The sequence below is a fragment of the Sardina pilchardus genome, chromosome 5 (genome assembly GCF_963854185.1).
Source record: "Sardina pilchardus chromosome 5, fSarPil1.1, whole genome shotgun sequence".
Lineage (NCBI taxonomy): Eukaryota > Metazoa > Chordata > Actinopteri > Clupeiformes > Clupeidae > Sardina > Sardina pilchardus.
Genome location: NC_084998.1, coordinates 18788797 through 18813141, shown reverse-complemented (window position 1 = coordinate 18813141; position 24345 = coordinate 18788797). Strand labels below are relative to the sequence as shown.

The 24345-nt window shown below is 42.6% G+C and overlaps 1 protein-coding gene and 1 long non-coding RNA gene across 3 annotated transcripts; one reads left to right on the top strand and one right to left on the bottom strand.

Annotated features, from left to right (window-relative positions):
* Positions 1–746: 746 nt before the first annotated feature.
* On the bottom strand, positions 747–4520 carry LOC134080383 (uncharacterized). The gene is made up of 3 exons (XR_009939200.1): positions 4389–4520; positions 3680–3772; positions 747–826 (listed from the first exon to the last, which is right to left on the bottom strand). It is a non-coding gene; the product is annotated as an uncharacterized LOC134080383 (long non-coding RNA).
* A 626-nt stretch (positions 4521–5146) lies between these two features.
* Positions 5147–16376, top strand: cnot6a (CCR4-NOT transcription complex, subunit 6a). Of its 2 annotated transcripts, XM_062536797.1 has the most exons (13): positions 5162–5248; positions 6929–6973; positions 7204–7325; positions 7442–7628; positions 8560–8645; positions 9082–9183; positions 9469–9537; positions 10594–10751; positions 11084–11238; positions 11424–11578; positions 11788–12021; positions 12384–12586; positions 13085–16376. In XM_062536797.1, exons 3-13 carry the CDS (start codon positions 7214–7216, stop codon positions 13295–13297), a joined length of 1674 nt encoding a protein of 557 aa, XP_062392781.1. In that variant the 5' UTR covers positions 5162–5248; positions 6929–6973; positions 7204–7213; the 3' UTR covers positions 13298–16376. The 2 variants fall into 2 exon arrangements, with proteins under 2 accessions (XP_062392782.1, XP_062392781.1); XM_062536798.1 differs by lacking the exon at positions 6929–6973 and having other exon boundaries at positions 5147–5248.
* The last annotated feature ends 7969 nt before the right edge of the window (positions 16377–24345 follow it).

The following is a 24345-nucleotide window of genomic DNA, read 5'->3' as shown; positions in this document are numbered from 1 at the left end:
GAACGCAAGTACATGTCTTCGGTTCTGCTGCAAACGCATGAGGGTTTCGGATGAAGGTTCCAATGTTTTACCTCCATGCTGAACAATCCCAACGACATTGAAATAGAAAACTAAAGAAAAAAGAAAAGTCGCCTTATGTGAAGTCCCTTTTAATTGAGTAGATGGTACTTCCAGTTGGATGGCAGTTTCAGGTGGTCCCAGTTCTCTCCACTCGTTGCGCACTGAAAATGAATCCCCCAGCATCACTATAGCAGCCAGGAGGGAGGTTTTAGTTGAGCACGAGTGATAGACAGAAGGGGCGGGGGGCAACCCGTTATCAGAATATGTCCAACACAAAAAGGACTGTATTTCTATATCAGTGAAATTCGTACATGCCTCTGTTGATATGCACTGATTCAAGTGTCAAATTATTCAGAAAAACTGCAGTGTTTTGTTCCATGTTTTTTTTTTTTTTTGGGGGGGGGGGGGGGGGGGGGCGGTCAATGATCATGTCCAAAAACAGGCTATTGAATGGGATGGATGCCAGAAGTTCCTGATTCAATACACACAGGTACAGGGCCCTATTGTGTCCTTATTGAGCTTTCGGATGCTTCAATGACATGCAATAGCCAACTGTGCATTTTAAATGCATGGCTCCACTGTTCATTGTTAGTGAGATGTTTTTGTCATGTTACACTGAATGTGTCGCTTCTGCAAAAATGTAAAAAAAAAAAAAAGTTGCTGATATTTGAAAGGCTTAGACATACCTTTACCACTTTTATCAGCTGGAGTATATTTCCATCATATGATGTTGTTTCTGCATTCCCTCGTTTCTTTTGGGCATCCTCTGGTAGTGAGAGTGGAGAGAAGGCTGTTAAAACACACCTCTGAAGACCATCTATTAACCTGGGTGGTCTTAAATTTGACAGGCTATTAAAGGTACAGTCCTCAATTCTGACAAAGCGTTGTTTATACTCGAGCTCAACAGCAAATCAAATCATGCCCTTCCCTTCTGTGCTCCTGAAACGATATGATGATTGGCTGGAATAGTATATGGCCTGGTCTGAACCGCCTTGGCTCTTTCCCATTTTTACAGCGGCAGGTCTGTGTAAACACACAGAGCTATGAGTATTTTTAAGTGCTACACAGTAGGGAGAGCTATATATAGCACCATGTGAAGTGTGCTTTGTGAACCCTTCAGTGTCTTCACCTTGAATATGAATCAGTAACAAAAACGACCTATTGGATAAAACTTATACAGAAATACATGCTCATATGTCATTGGTGGTGGTTTGTGTGGTTTTGTTAGATGTTCGAAGAGAAACCAACTCCAAGGCCACTGCCTCAAGGATTCCCTGGTAAGCTTCTGATGATAAATTCAAATAAATCAAGCCAAGCAAAATTGACTGCACTTTTAATTTGAAATTGGGATGGAATCATCACACCACACTCAAAAGGTTCAAACAAATAAGCCTTCAAATCCACAAGCTCTTCTTTGTAAAACAACACAATATCTGATTAAAATTAATATAGCTATAGCCCATTCACTCCCAATTAGTTTTGGAAAAGTAACCCAAATTCTAACAATTAAAAGTAAACTCTCCGAAGTATTCCAGAAATTGACCAACGACATAAATTAATGAATAAATACATAATAATGAAAATCTGCAGTGAAAAGGCCTCTTTCTGAAGTCAGATCAAGCAACCATTAAATTTCCCTTCCATTCCATAAATGTCAGCGGATAAGTCTTGATTGGAGTGACAGGACATATTTCTGCATTCTTATTTTTGGAAAGTGCATTAGTATTCTTAACTCTAGAGACTTTGACTTTCAGTTGACTTGTTTTTAGTCTTGTCACAGGGAAATCTCTAAATAAAGTGGTCACGTAAAATAAGTTTCCTCTACAGAATGAAAAGGGTTTCAGTTGAATGATCCATTAACTCAATATCTCCTGAAAAAGGAGAGAGCATTCCAATGTCAAAAACATTCTCAGTCACTGGATGCCTATTATCTCTAATTAAGGAATAGTCAGACGAGAATACTAACCATATTGTTGCCTGCAAAGACCTTGTAAAGTACCCTGTGCTTTTGCCGATAGAACATGTTCTTCATTAGGTGCAATCACTGCAGCGGCAGAGCCGATATGATCCTGTAGCTTAATCTAGATGTGTCAGATATATTTAACCATTCATTGATAATCATTCATGAGAAAACCAAATATGATGAGTAATCATGTAAAGCCCTGTCAACAGCATGGGTTTTGGTCAGAATAACAATGATTTCATTTTATATGCCTTCACTCCCCTCTAATCAGTTTTTATCACAGGTTATTATTGCACATGAGATTTCATGGCATGCCTACCATTTACATTTCCATCATTTGTGGCTGTAATTTACGATTGCATAATTTGTTGCTGCTTCGGTTCTATGATTACACATTATAAATTACATGTACGTATTTTTGTGTTAATGTTGGTGTTAGTGTTAATGTTAGTGTTAGTGTTAGTGTTAGTGTTAGTGTTAGTGTTAGTGTTAGTGTTAGTGTTAGTGTATGTGTGAATATGTGAATGTGTCTTATGTGTGACAGGGTCTGTATGCTAAAGTTCAGATGTGTGACAGAGTGTAGTTATGTAGAACCCTGTAAATGTGAACATATGATGTAAGTACCGGTGTACGTGTGTCCAATCTGTTAGATTTACAAAATAAACATAACTTGTAGACTTCATGACAGGTAGAAAGTAATGCAAGAGAATGTTGAACCAAAGTAAATTTGGCCTAGTGGCATACCACTCACTCGCATCAATTCATTGGAGAAAACCACTGTGACAATGTGTCTCAAACTCATAGGAGAGTTCAAGTCTAAATCTAAGGCACACAACAGTTGCTTTAACTTTGAGATTGTGCCCCTCAGAATCACAAGAATGAATATGTGTACCTCAGCTTGAAGTGTTGTTAAACAAGTAAATCAGTATGACTCCAAAGAGGTGTAACGACCCCTCCCCTGTGCGTCGGTACCGCATTACGTGTAATCCATAATCCCTTACATGTTTTCATTTGTTATAGTTTTGAATAGGACTGTGAACAGTGAACTTGAACGCCATCTGTGGATGCAGCTGTGTACATTTCACTATTTGTGTACACCTGGTTTACAGTGGCTCAGACTTCTTTCAGAATTCCATATGCCTGCCCTACAGCAAGTGTGCTGTGGTGTTTCCATTAGACAGACATCATCAACACACCTGCCTGGATAAGGGTAAAGCATTTAACCAATTAATTAGCATGAAATACACTGCTGGATCCCTGAACCTGTATTTTAGCTATACATTGTAGTAGTGACTAAAACTCACTGAGCATAAAAACAGAAGTTTAAGTCAGTTTCAAACAGCCTTGGAAGAGGTCACAGTCAAGACTCTTTTCCTCTGGTGTTAATGGATGGTCGACACTTCAGATGCTTATCAGAGGACCGCAGTGGGCGAGAGGGGAGGCAGAACTGGATCATGGAATTAAAATAGCAAGGTGCAGATCCAGTGGCCTATAGGCCAGAGTGAGGGGGGTTTATTCTGGTAACTATGGGAAGCCACTGAAGAGAGGAGTTACATGTGTCTTCTTTGACAGATTAATGATCATATATGCTGCATTTTGAATCATCTGTAATCACCAGTGTGAATAAAGACAGTGTAGGCTACATATATACTCTACCTCAGTTGGAAGTGGTAGGCCAGCTAACAAGGCATTGCAGTAGTCCAGTTGGCAAAGAACCATGGCCTGAACCATTTCACCATACAAACCGATCTGGAAGAGAATTAATTAAGTGCAACGTGAACAGAAAATTACAAAATCACAACAATTTAGAACATTACAGTAATTCTTTCCACCATAAAGGAATCACCAACAGAGTCTTGACTGTGACCTCATGGAGATGAAGTGACACAAGGTGGTCCCCTCAGGAGACCAGAATGTCTTAATTAGGACCGTTTGGTTGGACCTACTACAATACTGTTTAAATGATGTCAGTATGCTGGAAATGCCTCATTATTCAATTATCTCTGGATACTCTTGTCATCATTTAACCAGTATCCATGTGGTTGCTAGACTATAGGTTTAAAACACTCTGCTGATAGCACAGACTGATCCAGGTAAACAAGCAGAAGGGCCAGGCTTACGCCTAGTCTGGCATGTAATGATAGAGGCTTAGCTACTAAATGTAGATGGCTTTCATCCACGTTTGTCTACAAGCTACTAGCCTGTAGCCTATAAAATGACAGCAATATGCCTCCCTCGAAATAAATCATGAAATACAGAAAGCAAACTTGGACAAAAGAAGGCCTAGCTCGGTCAAAAGACAGGAGAGACATGATGCACGCAGCACTCCTATCAAAAGACTACATTTGCAGATCTTGGTCCTCACCTTTCGGGTCTGTAACCACCCCACATGTTGGTTTCATGTGCCCTCTATCGCAGACTCCTTAAATTGCACTGTGGATGTTTTCTTTTGCAAATGCGAAAACTGTTCATGTTCAAGTTTACAACAATCTTTCCGTGGTAGTCTATGACATGTAGGGCAACGCCGTCGAGCACCGTAGCCTAGTTATTGGACACGGAGGCATAGTTTGCTGAAACGGAACAAATGGCCTGTAGCTTTGGCCTACAGAAGGCACTGTTTGTTAAAGAGGGGGGTTCACACTTGTTTCTTACTTTTTTTTGACAGCTGACATGCACCTGTTTAGCACTCCAATAAATATAGCATAGGACTAGGCTATAGCCTAGTGCTGAACAGTATGGCAAAACAATAGCCTTCTTAATAAACCTAGGTTGTAATGTCCTGTCAGTCCATGGGGCCCAAATGTTCCACACAAATTAGGACAACTTTATTCGAACGTTGAAGGAAAAAATGTAAAAGCATTGGCTACAATTTTAGCATATAGTGTCACAAAGCAATCGTCGATTCAAACATAACTTGATGAAAATATCTGTTGAATTATTCTTCCCGACAAGCGACCTATTTTGACGCTTCACAGCACGGCTCATCTGATTTTCCAGCGTAAACACTGTGTAGGCGTTGTGCGCTCCGAGTATCCAATAGCGTTGTTTGTTTCAGAAAGGTTTCAGGAAGAGCCAATGACCATAAGTTTTGTTATCAGAGACCGAAAAGCCTGCAGCCGCCATGATTCTTGTTTGCTTTCAGTGAGAAACAACGCATACAAAGTGGAGCAGAAACAAAGGAAACACGCACTCGTCTCTCTGAATCGGTAACTTATGCTATTGCAGGTAAGAGCAACATAGGGTACCGAGAACGGGCACCTTTTGTTTGATTATATTACGTTATTGGGTTTGAACACGTCCAATGTTCGGTATTGATGCGTTTAATGGACTATTTTAGATCCACTGGTAATTTAGCTAGCACAAGAGTTGACGTTAACGAAATATTGTTTGCAAGTGAATACGGATAGCTAGCTAGCAGCTGGCTAGCGTGTTCTTTTACAATAAGACCTTAGAGGATTAACGTTATTTTGGTCCGCTTCGAGTTGATTAGCTGCCGCTTTGCAGTCGGCCCTGTTTTATAATTTTATGATTTACGAGCGAGAACATTACTTCCTGTGTTGAATCTTGTTAGCAATCTATGCGGATTATGATAACATTAGCTGATGGGCTAACGAGCTATTTAGCTCGGAAGTTAATACGTAGCGAGCGAGATAGCTAGCAATATATGGCTCACGGTGAATGTTACATAACTCCGCTACAGTTAGCTCTGTTAACTGGTAAATCTGTAGCTAGTGGATGTTTGTGATTGAGTGGTGTAGCTCATTTAATCAAAACATTAGCCACTGAACATTAGCAGTTTGTTAGTATCATTTTAAAATCACTTTATGGACGATATAGCTAGCTAGTGAAATTAGCCTACGAGCCGTTATGCTTCGCGTAGACATTCATAAACAAGTTGCATTGGCACCCCTACCTAGGCACCACGTTACATCAAACATTACATCGCTTAGAATGATTTTTAGTTTTATTGTAAGTAACACGCATTCAGTGATGTTGGCTTATTCCAGTTTGGTAGGCTTAGCTAGCTCGGCTAACTAGCTTGTTAACTTTGCTAGCCAGTGAACCTAGATATGTAGCAAGGGTAACTCGCGATAACTAGCTTGCTAGCTAAATTGGCCACTCAATATGTATGAAGCCCGAGGTTAGAGCCGTCATGTCGATATGTTTATTGCCCTGTGTTGGTGAAGGTAATAGTGGTGATTTATATAACACGGCTAGGTTGGTATGTAACAAGCAGGCCTACATGCCGTTCTGTATGTTGGCGTTCAAAAAGCGTTTGCTAGCAAGTTCAGACAGACCCACGCCTGTTTTCCTGTAGATGAAACTTCCCCTCGCGTCTCATACTGTTAACTTGGCTTATTCCTAACATTATCATCGACGTGTGAATGATCTGTTACCTTATCAAACTGCGCTTTATTGCTGGAACAATAAGGCTTAGGTGCCCATTGGTTAGAGACCATTAGGTAACAGGCAGGTAACAGGCAATAAAGCGCAGTCAATTTTCAGATCCTTTCTATCTTGTGGCCTTTTGATGCCAAAAGAGGTTTCCATTTGTAGTACGGCTAGCCAGCTGCTCTTTGCTGATTGCTAATGTGCCAGGCAGCTAGCTAGCTAACATGTTTATGTATGAAAGTAAGCCATTTAGCACCACTTTGTGCGTTAATATCCACGGTTCAGAACAATCTCCGATACAACCGTGTCCTATGAAGAGGGCCACTGAAAGGTGTCTTCGACATTAACCACCTTTGTGTTGAGATTTATTTTTGTAGATGGCCTCTTCATGTTACATATCACTAAGGATTATTCGTAATAAACTAAGATCTTGGTGTAACTGAACTTGAAATTGAATCCCCATTGGATTTTTATGTCTGGGTCCTTGAGGCTGTATCTTGTTAATTATTGCAGGGTCAACTTGGGACAAAAATGGCAGAGTGTCTAATCTTTAGTCAGGTGATAATTATTGTATTATTTTGACAGTCCTTGGTCTAGAATTGTTTTAGTTTTATTTATTTCTCTGTTGTTATGATCTCTAAAATTGTAATGGAATGGTTGCTATAATCATACGTGTATTGATGGTTAAGACTTTGTAACTGATTATGGATTTTCATTCAGTGTACATCTTTGACTGAAGAGTTGGAGAGAGAAGAAAAGTTCACAACCATTTTCTGTTTTGTGTGCAGTATTGCAGGGATGCCCAAGGAGAAATATGATCCTCCAGATCCAAGACGCATGTATACAATAATGTCGAGTGAAGAAGCATCAAACGGGAAGAAGTCATACTGGGCTGAGTTGGAAATTACTGGTTAGTCACTGACACTGTCGAGTGTTTGTTGTGGGATTATCTCATTTTTATTCTTAGATGATGGTTATGGATATATCCTGTTAAAAGTTTGTTCTTGTGTGTGTTGTCATTCACAGGTAAAGTGAAAAATCTGAGTCCGTCATTATGGACCTTGACTCATCTCACAGCACTGTATGTTAGCGACAATTCCCTTTCACGCATCCCGTCTGACATTGCCAAACTACAAAACCTGGTGTACCTGGACCTGTCGTCCAATAAAATAAGGAGTCTGCCGGCCGAGCTTGGCAACATGGTGTCTCTCAGGTATGCCAAAATTGCTGCCATGACCTTCAGATGCAGTTGAGACAGCTTCACACTCTGGCATTTTTTTGTACGAGGGTTAGTCCTACCCTGTGTCCTCGCATATTTTAAAGTGAGCTAAACAGGTGTTTGGACATTATGATTTGTCTCTGGGTGTTTTCAGCCAATTGCAAGAGAACACAGTACCCAAACCCAAGTTGCCCAAACTAGGGGGTTTTAGGAGAGTCTCTCTGGATTGATGTATCTCAATCTTGGTCCTTGCCCCATGTTCTTTTTTTAATTATTATTATTTTTTTGTTTTGTTTTTTTGTAAATCAGCATGTCTATTCACCTGTAGGCGAAAGGGGCGAAAACAACTTAACTTGCATTGAGGGGATATCTTGTGAGAACTTGAACTTGAGGGAGAGAGGCAATAACTTCTGCAGTGTATAGGTGTGCCAGTTCCATTGAGGATTATATGTAGTTTCTGTGAAGACAGTACTGACTGAATGTTGTTAGTTGTTAATTCTTTTCGGCTTCATTTCGGTTCTACTTTTTTTGTTTGATCGTTTTGAATGTTTATTAGGTGATTGGCACACGAACACAGGTTATCCAACACTCATAGTAAATCAGTGAGACCCTTTGCATCTAGATAGATAGATAGATACTTTATTGATCCCGAAGGGGAATCTCTTGGCTGTACCAATTTGAATACTGGCCTGCCAACACACAAACAATATTTGTTTTCCCATGCTTTTAGAGAAATGCATCGTGATCAAATATATCTGTAGCTTCTAAGTCAACTCAAGCTTAAATTATAATATACCCACATTCAGATTGTTGATTAGAACAGCCCCTTGACTTGATTGCAGTTAATTATTCTTTCTGTCTCGTTTTTTGCGAAAGTGTCTATGCTCCCATGTCTCAATTTGTGATGTCTCTCCTCCCCACATAGGGAACTGCTTTTGAATAACAACCAGTTGCGGGTTCTACCTTTTGAACTTGGAAAGCTGTTTCAGCTACACACACTGGGCTTGAAAGGTGGGTGTTTATTTCCTCTGGCCACTGTACACCTCACAAAACCCTGTGGAGGGTTCTTAAGGATAACTATTAGTTCTGTTTTTCTGGCATTGTGTCTGTAGCTTTGTTTACAGTGTGCTGTCCTGGGGACTATGGAATTGTTTCATTGTTTTATTTTTAATTTTTAAACTGCACTGTTCTTTGATGTGTGTTCTCTTTAGGAATATGAATAGTGTAATACTGTTCAACTTAGCAAAGTGTTATTCTGAATTTGTGTTGAGTTTAAACATTAGCAGAGACATGAGCCAGCTATTCATGGCTCTCAGGCTTTGAAGATTTGAATGATTTGTCTCTGTCTGAACTTGAAGTAGGAAGCGCGGTTATCATGATGATTTGCATATAACATAATGTATATTTTGTCAGTGAAATCGACTTATGTTGAACCATGTGTGTACAGGGAACCCACTTGCACAAGAAATCCTAAACCTCTACCAGGAACCTGATGGAACACGCCGGCTTTTGAACTACCTGCTGGACAATCTTGCAGGCACTAAACGTGGTGAGTTGCTTAGCCTTGCACTTCTTTCCTCGTGTGTCACGTGAAGGCTCATGTGTCTGATGTATGGCTTTGCTGGAGGTGTCAGTGTAGCCTCTCAACAAGGCATAGTTGATGATGTTGTTGTTGTTTACCTTGAAACAGTATTACGGTTTTGGGTGGGGGAATCAGATTGGCGCCATTGGGTGGTTCTGTGATCCTCCCAGTGGGTGCTTGTGCTGGAAGAGTGTATGTGTTGATATTGCTGGACAGCACAAAGTGACTGACCCCTCTCCCTTCTCCCTTCAGTGTCCACTGAGCCACCACCTCCACGCTCCTGGATACCTCTGCAGGACCCAGATAGGACAAGACCAACAGGTACTACTCGTAGACAGTCTCCTGCTCTTTTGGTTAGAAAATATGTTGTTAAAAATGGAGATCTGTTTATAACCACTGATCCATTGTTTGCACATTTAAACAGTATTTTTTTTTTGGAAATTATAGTTAGTGTCCTGCTTAGGGAAAGGATTCATGATCAGATGATTTATTCATTTAAATCTGAACTATTTAAGCAATATAGCACGAGTGAGAGTGGGGTTGGTAATGGATACTCCCACGGGTGTTGTTCGGCTGTAGCCACGAGGCCGGAGGCCGAGTGCCACAGGCAACAACAGCCGTGGGAATATCCATTACCAAGCCCACGATCACGAGTGGGGTTGGTAATGGAAACAACAATTATACCAACAATTCTACCACAAACAACTATACCTCTTGTTTTGTGTTAATTTTCCATTATAATGTAAACGTTTAAATTGCTAAAACTGTCACCACAAATGTCTTTCGTGCAGGACAAACTGGCGTTACTAGTTCTAAATGGATGTTAGCTATGGCCAAAGGCCAGTCGTTAGTTCTATCTCTCCCGTTGTCAAGCGTAGCCTAATTAAACATTAGCTCGCATCGTATCTGACATGATTTTAGCTTTGAAACAACACTATTTTATTTAGCCTACACACCATCCAACTAGCTAAAATTCATCTCCGTCATATACTATGTTCTGAGCGTCTGTATTTCAGCTGATGCAACGTACGTGACGATTCGTTTTGAACTTCACAACTTCACATTGTATCGCGGAGTGATTTATTATTAGCTGTGAAAAGTCTGAGTTGAAATGTCCTGGGATATTTCAACTCATGGAACGTCTCCGCCATTTAGAAATAAATAACTGGCTCCATAGAACCCAATTGTTGTATAATTATTACTTTTTGATGGATGCGTTTTCTTTTCATGACTCGAGTCATAGCCCACCTGAACTTAACTCATAGCGGTTTTGCTCTGTGGTCTTGCCCCACCCAACACCACTCTATGAAAGTACAGGTTGATGTGGATGATAAGTGTTATGACATTAATCACTTGATTCCCCTCTTCCCTCGGCAGCCCTGTTCTCAGTCATGTGCTACAATGTGCTCTGTGACAAGTACGCCACCCGCCAGCTCTACGGCTACTGCCCACCTTGGGCCCTCAGCTGGGACTACAGGAAGAAGTCCATCATGCAGGAGATCATGAATTGCAGTGCAGACATCATCAGCTTGCAGGCAAGCTCAAGTTTATGATCAAAGTTCTGCTGGAGTCTGTTGTGGCATTTTTCTTAAATCACTGAACAAATGGAATCTGGCATTTTATATTTAGACAACTGATATAAGAATTAAAACCTTTTTTAAAAATAAGTGGTTAGGGGGAGTTGAAGTGGGGGGGGGGACTGGTTCAATTTAGTATAGAAATATTATATAGTCACATGGCACTGAGTGCATCTGGATGTGCCAGTTCAGTTGCTACTTCAGTAGTGATGGAGGTGGGATGTAGGTGAAAGGATACTGGCTAAGCAAGCAGTCTCATGTTGATCTTGTGTGTTGTGGTTCGTTCACAGGAAGTTGAAACTGAGCAGTACTACAACTACTTCTTGGTGGAGCTGAAAGAGCAGGGCTACGAGGGCTTCTTCAGTCCAAAGTCACGAGCCAGGACCATGTCCGAGTCCGACCGCAAGCATGTGGACGGCTGTGCGATATTCTACAAAACCGACAAGTGAGTCCCAATGCCGTCTACTCTTACACTCCTCCACTGTGGCACACATGGCTCTTTTTATGCCGTCTGGTTCCAGCTCTATTTGTAGCTGGTCTCTTGTAGAGCCTGGGTCAGGAGGTGTTTTTTTGGTGTTTATTTTTCCATGGAATAATGTATCTATCTATCTTTCCTGTCAATGATTTCAGGTTCAGTTTGGTCCAGAAACACACGGTGGAGTTCAACCAGCTGGCCATGGCCAACTCGGAGGGCTCCGAGGTCATGATCAACCGAGTGATGACCAAGGATAACATCGGTGTGGCAGTTCTTTTGGATGTTCGCAAAGAAGTGATGGAACAGTCTGGTAAGAATTGCTCTTGCCACATACTCCTTTCCTGGATATAAATAAGGTTATGGTATTTAACAGACTCTCTTATTCAAAACCACTTAAAGAATAACGATTTACAAACGATACTAAACGTTGCATTGAGTGCACACGTTTGTCTCAACTGTGGTATGCTTAGCGGCTGACAGAACAGCGGCATCCTCCTAAAATAATCTCCGCTCCCATAGCCGGCAAGTCTCTGCATGGCATAGAGAAACAGCTGCTCCTGGTGGCCAACGCCCACATGCATTGGGATCCAGAGTACTCGGACGTGAAGCTGGTGCAGACCATGATGTTCCTGTCCGAGGTGAAGAACATCGTGGACAAGGCCACGCGCAGCCTCAAGCTCTCCTCCGTCTCCGGGGAAATCAACCCCATCCCCCTCGTCCTGTGTGCTGACCTGAACTCTCTGCCCGACTCTGGTGAGTTGCACTGACCTCTGTGTGTGAGCTCAGGGCCCAGGCAGAGATTTCCTCGGGTTTGCCCCCCTGTAACAGGTGGCTTGTTTAATAGGCACATAACTAAGGCCGGTGAACTTGGTTTTCAGTTCAGTGTAGTAAGTTCTGCGGCACATTCATGAATGGACATCAGACATATTAGATGTAGAATATATATATATATATATATACAAGACAAATATATTCCATAAAACCTATGAAAGTAGCTGAGTGTTAGGGTATAATATACTTCCGTATTTACAGTGAGTGTGTATTTTGGTCTCTTGGCCTGCGCAGCTTACAGCATGAGGCATGCGTGGCCTTACCGAGCAATCCGTGTTTTACAGGTGTGGTGGAGTACCTGAGTACAGGCGGAGTGGACAGCACACACAAGGACTTCAAGGAGCTGCGCTACATTGACTGCTTGACAAACTTCAACTGTAATGGCAAGAACGGCACGTCCAACGGCAGGATCACCCATGGCTTCAAGTTGAAGAGTGCCTATGAGAACGGTCTGATGCCTTACACCAACTACACGTTTGACTTCAAGGTGAGACCCCACAGATCATGCCACACTTGTTCAGTAAAGACCAATGGTATTTGCTGAAATGTGATATTAGCCATTGTTTTGTTAAATATGAAAGCAACAGAAGATGGAAAGTCTTTAATATTTGATACTAATACTTAATAGTCTAGCTTCATAGTACACTCATTAAAGTGTGATTGCAATTCTGTCGAGTATCCAAACTCTCTTGGCACTTAAAGCTTGTATCAAGTTGCTTTCATCTAAATGACTGGTTAGTTATGAGTCATGTCATCAGTGCCAGCTCTCTGTAAAAATGTCTTGGAGCTAGCAACCGTAACTAGGAGACCCTTTGTTTTGATCTGTTTTTAATATAATTTGATTTCCCTTGAGTCATGGGTAGATTATATCTTATGTATATATCCAATCCAACATCACTGGGCCTCGTGTGCTAAATGGCACGGAGATATTTTGAGTACTTAACCAGCGGTGCGTTTAACCCTCTTTCCCCTTATGTCTTTGCAGGGCATCATTGACTACATCTTCTTCTCTCAGCCTCTGCTCAATGTCTTGGGTGTGTTGGGGGCCCTTGATGGCCAGTGGCTCTCTGAGAACAATATCAGCGGCTGTCCTCACCCCCACGTCCCCTCCGATCATTTCTCGCTGTTTGCACAACTGGAGCTGATTCTCCCCTACCCACCCTCAGTCAATGGAATCCACCTGCCTGGACGCAGGTAGTTCTCCGAGCCACCAGGGGGAGCCACACCACACCGGGGGCCTCTTCCTTTGCCGCTGGGCCAGGGGTTGCAGACATCTGAATCTTGCAAGAGCGGTGTGGTATGGCTAACTCGTCAATTTCCCAATGGATTTTAACTGAAATGGACGCTAAGGTCAATCTTTTCTGTATCACCTTTTTTCTGGGGCACAATTTTAAGAGAAAAAAATGTTCTATACTTTTCACACTGTATGTAAATGTAGGGGTCCTGAGTATTCCGTGTAAGTTTACTTACAGAAATCGAAGCTTTTTAAGAAAAAAAACGAAAAAACATAAGGCAATACCTTAAGTCACATGCAGGGCTTTTCATAACTACAGTCACAACCTACCTGATAACAATGAGGTATTCTGGAACATGCCATCCCAAGGCCAGTTAAGACCAAGCAGCTACTTTAAATGGGGGGACCATAAGCCAGCCGTGTGACTGAAATAAACAATAACCTTTACCGTCTTTTATCACATCCAGTCAACCCTCCTCCCCCTCACTCTCTCTCTCTCTTTCTCACACACACAGACACACACACAAACACACACACGCACTCAGACACACACACTAATCCGTTTTGAAGATCATCTGTAGTGTACGAGGCCCAGAGGCGCTGGTCCTGTTCAGTTTTTACGTACACACTGGTGCTGAGCCCAACCTTTCGGGTGCTACAGGCCTTATGCGAGCTGCCGCTCACGATTTTAATTGGAGTAGTGGCCCAGAATTTAGTAATCGGGATCATAAAAGTCACCGTTTTTGCTGTTCACTTGAGTTTGCTTCTATGATCTGCTTTTGTCTCTTTAAGAAAAAAAAAAACAACAAACGCTTTTTTGTCTGATTTTTAATCCTCCTTTTTCTGTCTTATTGAAGAACCCTATCATGCTAAAATCATGCCCTTGGTTGATGTCTTTTATGCTTGTCCTTAGCTGTTTTTTATGATTCTCTGGATGTACTGCCACTGACCTGTCCCTCACCCCTGCCACAGCCCACTTCCCCCCCGACTCAGGCGAATCTCTTCTTTTTAAGAAAATGTGTTATTTTGGTCTGTTATATGTAACTACTGCTAAATCTCAGCTGTACCCTCCCTTTCCATATAGTGCCATCCTATGCATTCTACCATAAGGCCAAGTGTAAAGCTCCCAGTCCATCTGCTACTGTAAAAAAAAAATCTTTTCTGAGGCTGAGAGGAACTAAAATGGACTTTTTCGTTGGTTGTTGTCCATGTGTTTTTGACTACCGTTTGCTTTGGAAGCTATTAGATTTTGCATCACCATAGTGGCACTGTAGTAAATAGCCACCCAAAAATTCCGATTCGCAGCAATTGTTCACATGCACATGCCTCTCTCTCTCTTTCTCTCTTTATCGTTCTCTCTCTCTTTATCTCTCTCTCTCTCTCTCTCTCTCTCTCCCCCCCCCTTTTCTTCTCCCCTCCCTCTCAAAATCTCCCTGTCTGTCTCTCGATCTTGGTCAGGTTATTTTAAAAGTAAATGGATTGACAAGCACTTAATGCAGATCACTGGTGCAGCTACTCATTGTTTTATTTTTGAAGTTGTGTGGGTCTTTTTGCCACAAAGCAACAAAACAAAAGCAAACTGAATGATTTTTTTTCACCGAGTACTTTAAAAAAAAATGGTGAAAGGGGGGGTACTCCTGTCCCCCTCCGGTGTCTTTGTTTTTTTCTGTCCCCCCCCTCCCCCCTCCCTTTTCTGTTTTAGCTTCATTTCAATACAACTTGTCTGGTTATTATATTGACTCTGGTGGTGTTGTGGTAGCAGAAAGAGATTTTTGTAAAGTGTGAATAAATTATGTATCTTGTTTCCTTTCTTTGACATGAATTGTGTTGATGTGTGCATCATGATTGATATACTAGTCAAAGTGTTTTTTCTTTTCATTATGCTCTTTCTTTTTTTTGTTACACTCAAACCAAATTTTTGTAAGTTGTTGGCACACTGAATATTAGACTTATGTGGACGCTAACTTGACTCAACATATTTAAAGGAAAAACTTCACTGAGAGCTTAGAGGAAAGTCACCAAGAAATTCTCATTGTCGCCAAAAGAAATTTTCCAACATTTTTGACGTTAAGCTTTATGTGATGAGAACCTATTGCATCAGCACCAAGTTTGTGGTAGTTTTGTGATGTTTCGAATGCACCCACGTCATGCTAAAAGAAAAAAAAAAAAAGCCTAGGACCGTAAAGTCAAAGTAGAAAGAACATCTGTTTATTAACCCATACGCTTTATTTGCCCTGTCTGATGGTATAACATAGAGGGCACCTTGGTAGTGGTCGTGTCCCGCTGTTCTCTCTGCTTTGCAGAGGGCACTCTGGGTCACTGGCAGGAAGAGCTATAGGGGCCCTGAGCCGCAGACACGCTTGACCTCTTGTAACACACTAGCTCCTATGCAGTATTCTTGCTTCTCAGTATAATCAATCATCCAGTCCTTCCCTTACCAAGCTTAAAGGTGTAATCAAGTGCAGCAAACGTGGTAATTTTTAAAATCATTTGGAGTCAGGCTATCATGTCAACATCCCAGAAAAACCTTGCAATAATAGTCATCATTTTTAACCATTTCCCAAGATGTAACAGATTAATTTCTGTCTGGATCAGGCTCAAACGCCTAGCTTTGCCACTGATCTTTTTCTTCTTAATACGCCATTTGACTGACGTTTTTTTTTTCTCTGTTAGTAGAGGTAGTCGTGGAATGGTATAGATGGCCAGCTGAAAGTCCGTAACTCCATAAGTAATGTCACTATATAATGCACTGGACCAAGCTCTTGTTTACCATTTGTGGAATACCAGCAAAACACTTGCACAATGTTTTGAAAGAATGTTACATAAATATATATAAAAAAAGAATATAGATATAAAAAAAATGGCAGCTGTTTTTAAATTGAATATTAGGAATTGTAAAGAGACCTAATGGTGAACAAGGCATTTTCAATCTGTTACCCTCCAGTTTTCTTGGTAGTGATGTGTTTATAACAGGGTCAGCTTGTTTCCTCTACTCCTCTGTATTTTTTTCCTACTCTTGGTCAAATAAATTCTATATGTTTCAGCTCCCGCTCTCCTCATTTTGCTTGGTCTTATCCACTGTGAAAGCCAGTCTTTCATGTGCTAGTCTCGCATGAGATTTTCCCTCCCCTTTACTAGTTCCTCCAGCTTCTTGAGGATGACTAGGCCTTGTGAGAGTCTTTGGGATCCTAAGGTCATTGTCAGCTGCAAACATGGACGTGGCCAGCAGGTGGTGTTCACACCTCACTGGCATTTGTAAGTGCATACCAGACTGCCAGGATCCACTGGGGCTGATAAATCCTTGCTAAACTCCAGTTGGCAGATGAACTCAACAGTGGCAATAGAGAGTATTCTGTTTGGATGACCATACTACTCCTTGTCTATTGGAGATTATGTATGATTTACTTTCAGTGGCTAATGCTTTGTTAAGCTTACTTTGTCCCAATAGGTCGCTTGTTTGAACAACTAAGTACATAGACAATTTTAGAGTTGCTTCCTCAGTGAGTAGTATAAGTGCTTGAATGGTATAATGTTTTGAACAGTGCCCAAACCCCTGGTTTATTGTTGTGTGAGCTATTATTTACTCAAGGGAAATACAAAAGCCAAACTATCCAGGGGAAACGAAGGTAAGACACTTCTTTATCACAGATGTAGTAATGTATTCAGCATTTTAATGTCTCAGATTTCCTCTGACTCCCTGCCTAAATAGTGAAAGGCTTTAACCATTGGATGGGAGGACCACCACTGTGGCAATGAAGGAGTATCAGTGACAGATCTCAGTGTGGGCACAAAATCACAGGCCACCCTGTCTTTCTCCCCTCTGCAGTGCTTTGCTCAGGCAGGCCCCATAGCTTATGTTATCGAGGGCTGATTCAGAGCTTGAGGGTTGACAGGATGAGTCTAGTCTGTAGGCTTAGTCTCTGACACAAGGGTTGCTTTGCATGCATCTTAACTTCTCAAGGTTTGTGAAACATCACTGCTGACCTGTGCCCTGGGAAGTGTTTGCTTTGTCTCCTGCCTTGACAAATGACTTTGCCCTGCAGGACATAGAGTATTATTTGTTATGCCTGATAGATTTGTGTCCCTTTGGAGTTCCCTGGAATTTGACACATCTTATCAAGCTACTTTTGGGTTCATCTTTTCACTTTCTGTTTTGCTCTTTGACCTTTGGCGTCCTCTTCTGCTGCTCTTCTGCTTTTGCTGCTGCACTGTCGCTTTGGGTCATTGTCCGTATGGAAAGTGAGGGATTCTACTGGTATGTTTTTGTCAGCACACTGACCACAGGGATTTGCTTCCATGTGGCATCTATTACTCTCCAGAAAGTCCCAGTTTTTGACCTACTGGCCAAGTATCGTCTTGCCAGTGCCACAAGTTCTAAAAGGAGAGAGAAGACCAAGCGGTGATTTGTGCTTAGTTCTTGGGGCTTAGCTCTTGTCACAAGCAAATGGAGGATAAGGGGTTGATGGATAAATGGTAACAAATACGTAGATAAAGGTACATGGACAGAATGAGCAAGAGAAGATAAAGTGAATGATTTATGGATGACTATAGGCAGCAAGAGGGAAATATCAGATATTGCGAAAGATTTGGACACTGATGGATGTGAAATAATGCATCAATCAATACTTTGAAGGCAAAAAATGCATAAAATTGTCTTCCCTTACAGTGCTAATTCCCCCTCCTAGTGTGACTGATAGTTTCCTGTTAAACTAACAAGATAATTTATTGAGAAAGAACTCTAAAAAGTATACTGAAGGTTTAGCAGACAACTCTTGAGTTTTTTGCAGCTTTAGTTGAATGTTAATATTATGTGAGATAGCCAAATTGGCTGGGAATACCAGGAGCTCGTTGAGTCATTTATAAAAGATTGAACTGAAGGTGACAGTCCCTCACCAACCTGAGATATCAAAAAAGCATGCTGAGATTTGAGCTGGAGTTATGAAGGCATATGGGAGAAAGGACAAGCTTAGCTGAGCGTCATTTGCATAACAGTGCTAAAAGAACCCACAGGAGTAGATTAGAGAAAACGAAGGGTCCACATACCGGTACACACGTGGAGAGATGGTAACGTTTAGACACTTGTCCCTGCAAAGACCTATTTGAATGAACATCCGGTGTGGTATGATTCAAACCAGACATGTCTGCTTTCCCTGAAATACCGAGATTGAATTGTGTATGGAGAAGGATTTCATGATTCGCTATAATGAATAGTACCCTGAGGCAGTTGACTTAGAGACATGGGGTGATAAAGTGTGCTTAGTTCATAAGGTTCATTTGTAATAACAAGACTAATATTACTGATTATTTTATTGTCTTATTTTATACATTATAGCCGACTCGCTGTTTCCTCGGGCCCGAGTGATATTACATTTATCTGAAAGACTTCCCCTACAGATCCTAACTGATTTAACTTACTCTCTGGCAAGAAAATAACCTGTAATGGAGACACCCCTATGAAATTTCCTCTAGTCAATGCATTTCACTCCGGGGCTGGTCTTATCTTGGCACTGTTATGTACAGAAGATATTAATGTCCCTCCTGAACTGTCAGAGAGGCCATTTAGTCCCATCTGTCAGTGAAATCCCCTGACTGCAGGCCGAAGACAAGAGGAGAGGCTAATCTATCAGTGCTGTCATTAAAGTACACACTCAAAGTTAGCTCTGTTTGCCAGACTGTTGGCAACTTCAAAATAGACACTTTCATATGATTCACTTATTTACGGTTTCTCATTTTTATACTGCAACAATGTATCAATCCAAGGTCCAGAACTGTAATTGTATAAGTGTGCCATACATGTGAGTATGCTATATTTTCACAGCCCTGTGAACAGTGTGGTTTATTAGATACCTTGGCAATCTTAGTCCCATGGCACCCTGAATTCACGCCCCTTCTATTCTACAAGTAATTGGTCGTGAGGCTCTACTGTGGTATGAGATGTTCTCTGTCATATGAGACCCAGCTGAATGCCGCAGGTTGCTTGTTACAGCTCAGCGGTGAGAGCCACACAGGCACACGCTTTCTGTATGACAATCACGGGCTAATATGGGATGGATATGACATCTTGATTTGTTCCAACATGTGTCAGCTTGTGCTATGAGTGAATTATGCTCCAAATCCCAACCCACCTTCTCACTGACTGCCCCAGTTGTGACTACATGTGATTAATCGCATGTGGCAAATGCTGAGGATACGGTTTGAATTTGACAATAGGCATAATCATTACAGTCATTACAATCTAAAATAAGAATGCTAAGCTGATGCAGAATTGTCCTCTCACAATCTAAAAATAAACCGTGATACATCCACCTGTTGATGAAACGCAGAGGCAGAAGTGACCATTTCACACATACTGCAACTGTTAAGACAGCATGACCAATGAGAGCCAGGGATGGTAGCAGCTGTTTTCCATTGACATTAGCAGACGGACAGAGCGTTAGATTTTTTTTTCTCTGTTATCGTAGCAATCCCTCTTTCTCGTTAGGCAACCTGAAGTCAGCATTTAAGGTGTGTTTTGGAATGCTATCATGACGAAGCTTGAATCTTCGAATGCACTCATTATTCATGAATCCGTCTAGAAAACGTTTGTTTTTGACATTGACACAACTTCTGTTTCATGTTGTGCAGTCTCTAATGGCATTTCCCACAACCCAGTAAAGTATATTTAGAAGTTTTGCCATTCACCTCATTAGTCATGACACAAACCACATCAGTAAAGAGTTCAGTATCTGTCTGCCTGCATAAAGGAAGTTCAGCGTTCAGACAATCCATGCAAACTAATAGGAAACATATGTAACAGCAGTCTGGTGTGTGTGCGCACACTTCACAGCTGCATTTCATTTATTGATTTATTCATATGTTGAAAAAGATAAATCGTCATGCATCCGATATATAGAAATTCCATACAATCACTTCAATACACCTTAGCACTACAGGAGAGTGCCTCCATGACTTGGCATCCAATGAAGTGTTACGCTAAACATTATGGCTGCAGCAACATGATTTGATATGATATTAGTTTTGGAAGAGATACACAAAAGTAGTGAAGGCGTGTGTGAGCCGAGATTTGTCTTCAGGGCCCATCTGGCATTTCAGTAACTGGCAATGGCCTATTGATAGTGTGATTCCGACATCTGCTGTTGTGTATTTGTGTTTGTTTGTGTATGTCTTTCTTTTTCTGGTTAATCTGAATAAAGATGGAGCCATAGATGTCTGAAATTATTCAGTATTCTCTCTCTCTCTCCCCGTCTCGCTCTCTCTATCTCTCTCTCCCACACACACACACACACACACTCCCTCAGGATGTACGGAACAGCAGGCCACACTATGGTGGGGATGAAGACAACCTGACATTAACAGCAATTGACAGCTCTGCCTTCTTCTGCGTGCGCTTCATACTTAAATCAGCTAGGCGCCTCTTCTGACGCCACCTGTGCTACATGGGAGCTCATTTTAAAGTGATATATCCAGTCACACTCATTCGGATAGGGGAATGTCAGCACAACACTAACGCCCCCAGCTCCCACCAGAGCTGTCCCCCCCCCCACCCCCCCACCCCCTCGCTCTCTCTCCCTCCTCTGTGCCAGCCCACGACTCGGGCTGTCTATCTGTGTAACCGTGAGGTCGCTGAGACCCTGAATTATTCAAATTGAAGAGAATTTGTCTTCCCAAATGACTGTGGTGGCAAAACTCTCTCAGGCCAACGCCATGACCATGTTATATACTTTTAAGGTGAACAAACCAGCTCAAAACTTAAACAAAACACATATAGTTTTAAGGTGAATGCCCACATATTAGTGAACTGTTGTATCCTGTTAATTCTTCATATTCATTCAGCAGGTTAATACTGTTGCCATCTGTCTGCAGTTTTTTTCCATGTTGCAGCTTCGACTTTGCTTTTGTACTACCGGAACATGACAGAGACTCCACCTTTTGCCTTCAGGTGATGAAGAGAATCTGGATTCCAGGTTTATGCGTCAGAGAGTGGACAAGGCAGGAAACAGGGACCTGCAGGAACTGGGCAGTGTCACTGTGAGTGCGGCCCAGCCAGGCACGGCGCGCATTGGTAAGTGTTTCATCCCAGCAGTGAGAGCATGAAGGAATCTTCTAGAACCACTTGAAGAGCATGAAATCTGAAGCCGTAGCGCAAAGGCTATATTTTGGTTATATCTTTGGCTTGCTTTCCCTCTTCAATGAATATAGGGCTAGTGTCAACCCATGTGTTTTTGATTCAAACCATGCTCCATTGCTGGGGTCTCAGATGTATAGCGAAGGCCCCTGAGATGCAGTCTACTTCAGGAGGTGTATCACGGAAACATACATATGAGTCTAAGAGAATATGTAGCGGCAGAGACCTGCGAGGAGTTAACTCTGAGAGCAAGTGACAGCTGCCTTTAAGGGTCTCCAATGAGTTGGTGGAAGTAATGTGTTCCTGTGTCACACTTCTGTTAATGGCACTCCAGATGATGCATGATGCTGCGCTAAATTCAGAAACGTAGCAACCGCAGTGGAACAACAGTGGAACAACAGTGAAACAATGAGGTTTTGAATGGGTCTGTGTGTGTGTGTGTGTGTGTGTGTGAGTGTCTCTCTGTGTGTGTGTGTGTGTGTGTGTGTGTGTGTGTGTGTGTGTGTGTGTGTGTGTGTGTGTGTGTGTGTGTAATAGTAGGGGAAGGGTGTAATGAGGGGAAGGGTGTGGACCTAGTTATAGATCATCTGAAATACATGACCCATGCAGATGAGAAACTGAGACGTGTGTTTACTCTAAATCATTTATTTCCTCGTCATATTTTGGGTTTGCATTCTCCACAGTGGTGTCGTTCCAATCACACTGCCGGTCATTCTCTGCTGTGCCAACTGCTGACTTCTGAAGGGTCACACTGCCACGTTTTCTCCCACTGAAGAGGCTCGGTTGCTGACGTGAAGTGATGCTGAACACACATCACACGCTGTGCAGATTCCCCGTATTTTTGTTGAACAGGACACTTTCAGTGCCCGAGTAAGCTGTAAAACAACAAACTGTTCCACAAAAATCTGGGACTCGTTCAACTCTTGGAGCCTTTATTTAGGAAAACACGCTCGCCCCTCTCCTCCCCGTTCCATTTTATTCCTCTCCAACATTTCCCGTTGCTTTTGATCATGGAACGGGAGACAGCATTCCTGGCACACGTTTGCCAGTGCCGTGGCCTGGAGGCTGGTCCTGGTTAAATCCCAGGCATGATCACAGCCCCGGCGACTTTTCCTTGCACCGCCGCACATCACCACCGGAGGTGAAAAGAGCGGTCGACGTCGCCCCGGTGAAGTGTGGTCCATTTTCATGACGAAACTCGCAGCTTTTTTCATCGGAGGGTAGAGGGGTGGTGACCAGCGTTGTGCTGAAGGGCACGAAGGGGCCTGAGGAGTTAATCTGCAGCTGGTTCCTCTCGTTTTCCCTCCTCTCTTCTCTTCTTTCTCTCTTTCTCTCTCTTTCTCTCTCAGCATCTGTCAGGCTTCTGCGAGGTTCTGTGGCGCGCACTGCTGCCGCTGCCTCTGTCTGCCTGCCAGAGCTCCAGACCCTGATGCTCAGCGTGCTATGGTTTTGTTTGTGTGCTGAGAGGAAAAGGCATCCCCCTTATTCTGTGCAACCACTCCTCTCTCCTCTCCTCTCCTCTCCTCTCCTATTCAGTGGCATCAAAGATACTGTGTTGAGGGAGGCTTCAAGACAGAAAAAAGAAGAAAAGAAAACAACGCCCGTCTCACAGACAAGACCCTAATGAGATTTACGTCCTGTGTCTCTTGGCAGCCCTCCTCCTCCTCCTCCTGGATACGTTGAGGTGCTGGATAATTGCCATTGTAGTCCCTGTCATCTGAGGCACGCTGACACAATGAGGGAGGCAAGGATTTTCCTCACGAGGGGGAAAACAGCTCTGCTGAACTGGCTCCTCCACCAGTCTCACCGGCTAGCCTTGAGGTCCTGCTGGACCTCTTTAGGAATGCCACTGATCCAGCATATGGCTGCTCGGTGGGATTTATTGGTGGTTCCGGCAGGGAGGCTGATGACCTCCCATCTCCTCTCTGACGGTCTGCAGCGTGGCGTGGCGTGGCCGATAACCTTCACGTGAACCGCCTGAGGATTGCGCCATCAAAGTGCGCCGGCTCCGCGCCTGCACTTTCCTCCGCGTTGCACCGTCTCCATCCTGTTAAGCGGAGCTCTGACATTTGTTAGGCCTCTCATACATCAACCTACCCCTCTCTCTCTCTCTCTCGCTCTCTCTTTCGCTCTCTTTTCCCCCCTTCCACATGATTTTTTTTTAAAGTGTCAGTGCCTGCTGTCTCTGTCGGAGACATAATATTTTATTGGTGGAAAACTATGTGTGTCAGGTAGCATCGGAACCAGACGGGAGACGACCAGAGGGGGAGACTTTGAAGATATGGCTTTTTCTGGTTTATGAGGGTTTTGTGCTGCCTTAAAAGTTGCACATACATCATGAGTTGGGGCCTGCATGTGCTGATCTGTCGGTGGGAATCTGCAGCGCGCGGGCAACGCAGCACATGCCTGGGTGACCATATGTGTATGTAAATCATGCATTTGGAAAAGCAGGACAGCTTTCGTAAGGATGCCAGTTTTGCCCTTTTTTTTACTAGCCATGTGTTTCCTTTACGGACCAGTAAATGCCATAATGTCTAAGAGAGAGGACTTTGGGCTCCCTGGAAGCCATCCACTGACCAAACTGGTCTGTTTGTTTCAGTTCATTGTTTTGTACTGCACCGCTTTATTAAGCTGTTAACATTTTAATTTAGCTCGCACAAAGCGAAAGAAAAACATGTCTGCCCAGTAAAATAATAGCCAGAGGTGAAGTCTGTATATGGCAGTTTTACCATATGGCGATTCATTACATCACTGGCTACTTCAGTCGTTCTCAGTCTATGAAAATGAAAAGAGGACATTATGTTGACAGCGTAGAGCAGTGCAACAAAAAACTGCCAACTGTTTACTGTATGCAGTGAATCACTCAAATGTTTACATATCTATCTGG

Coding starts and splice junctions, on each gene's coding strand:
- cnot6a (XM_062536798.1), top strand. CDS start 7,214: ATGCCCAAGGAGAAATATGATCCTCCAGATCCAAGACGCATGTATACA. Junction 9,538..10,593: donor AGATAGGACAAGACCAACAG/GTACTACTCGTA, acceptor TTCCCTCGGCAG/CCCTGTTCTCAGTCATGTGC. Junction 12,022..12,383: donor GAACTCTCTGCCCGACTCTG/GTGAGTTGCACT, acceptor CGTGTTTTACAG/GTGTGGTGGAGTACCTGAGT.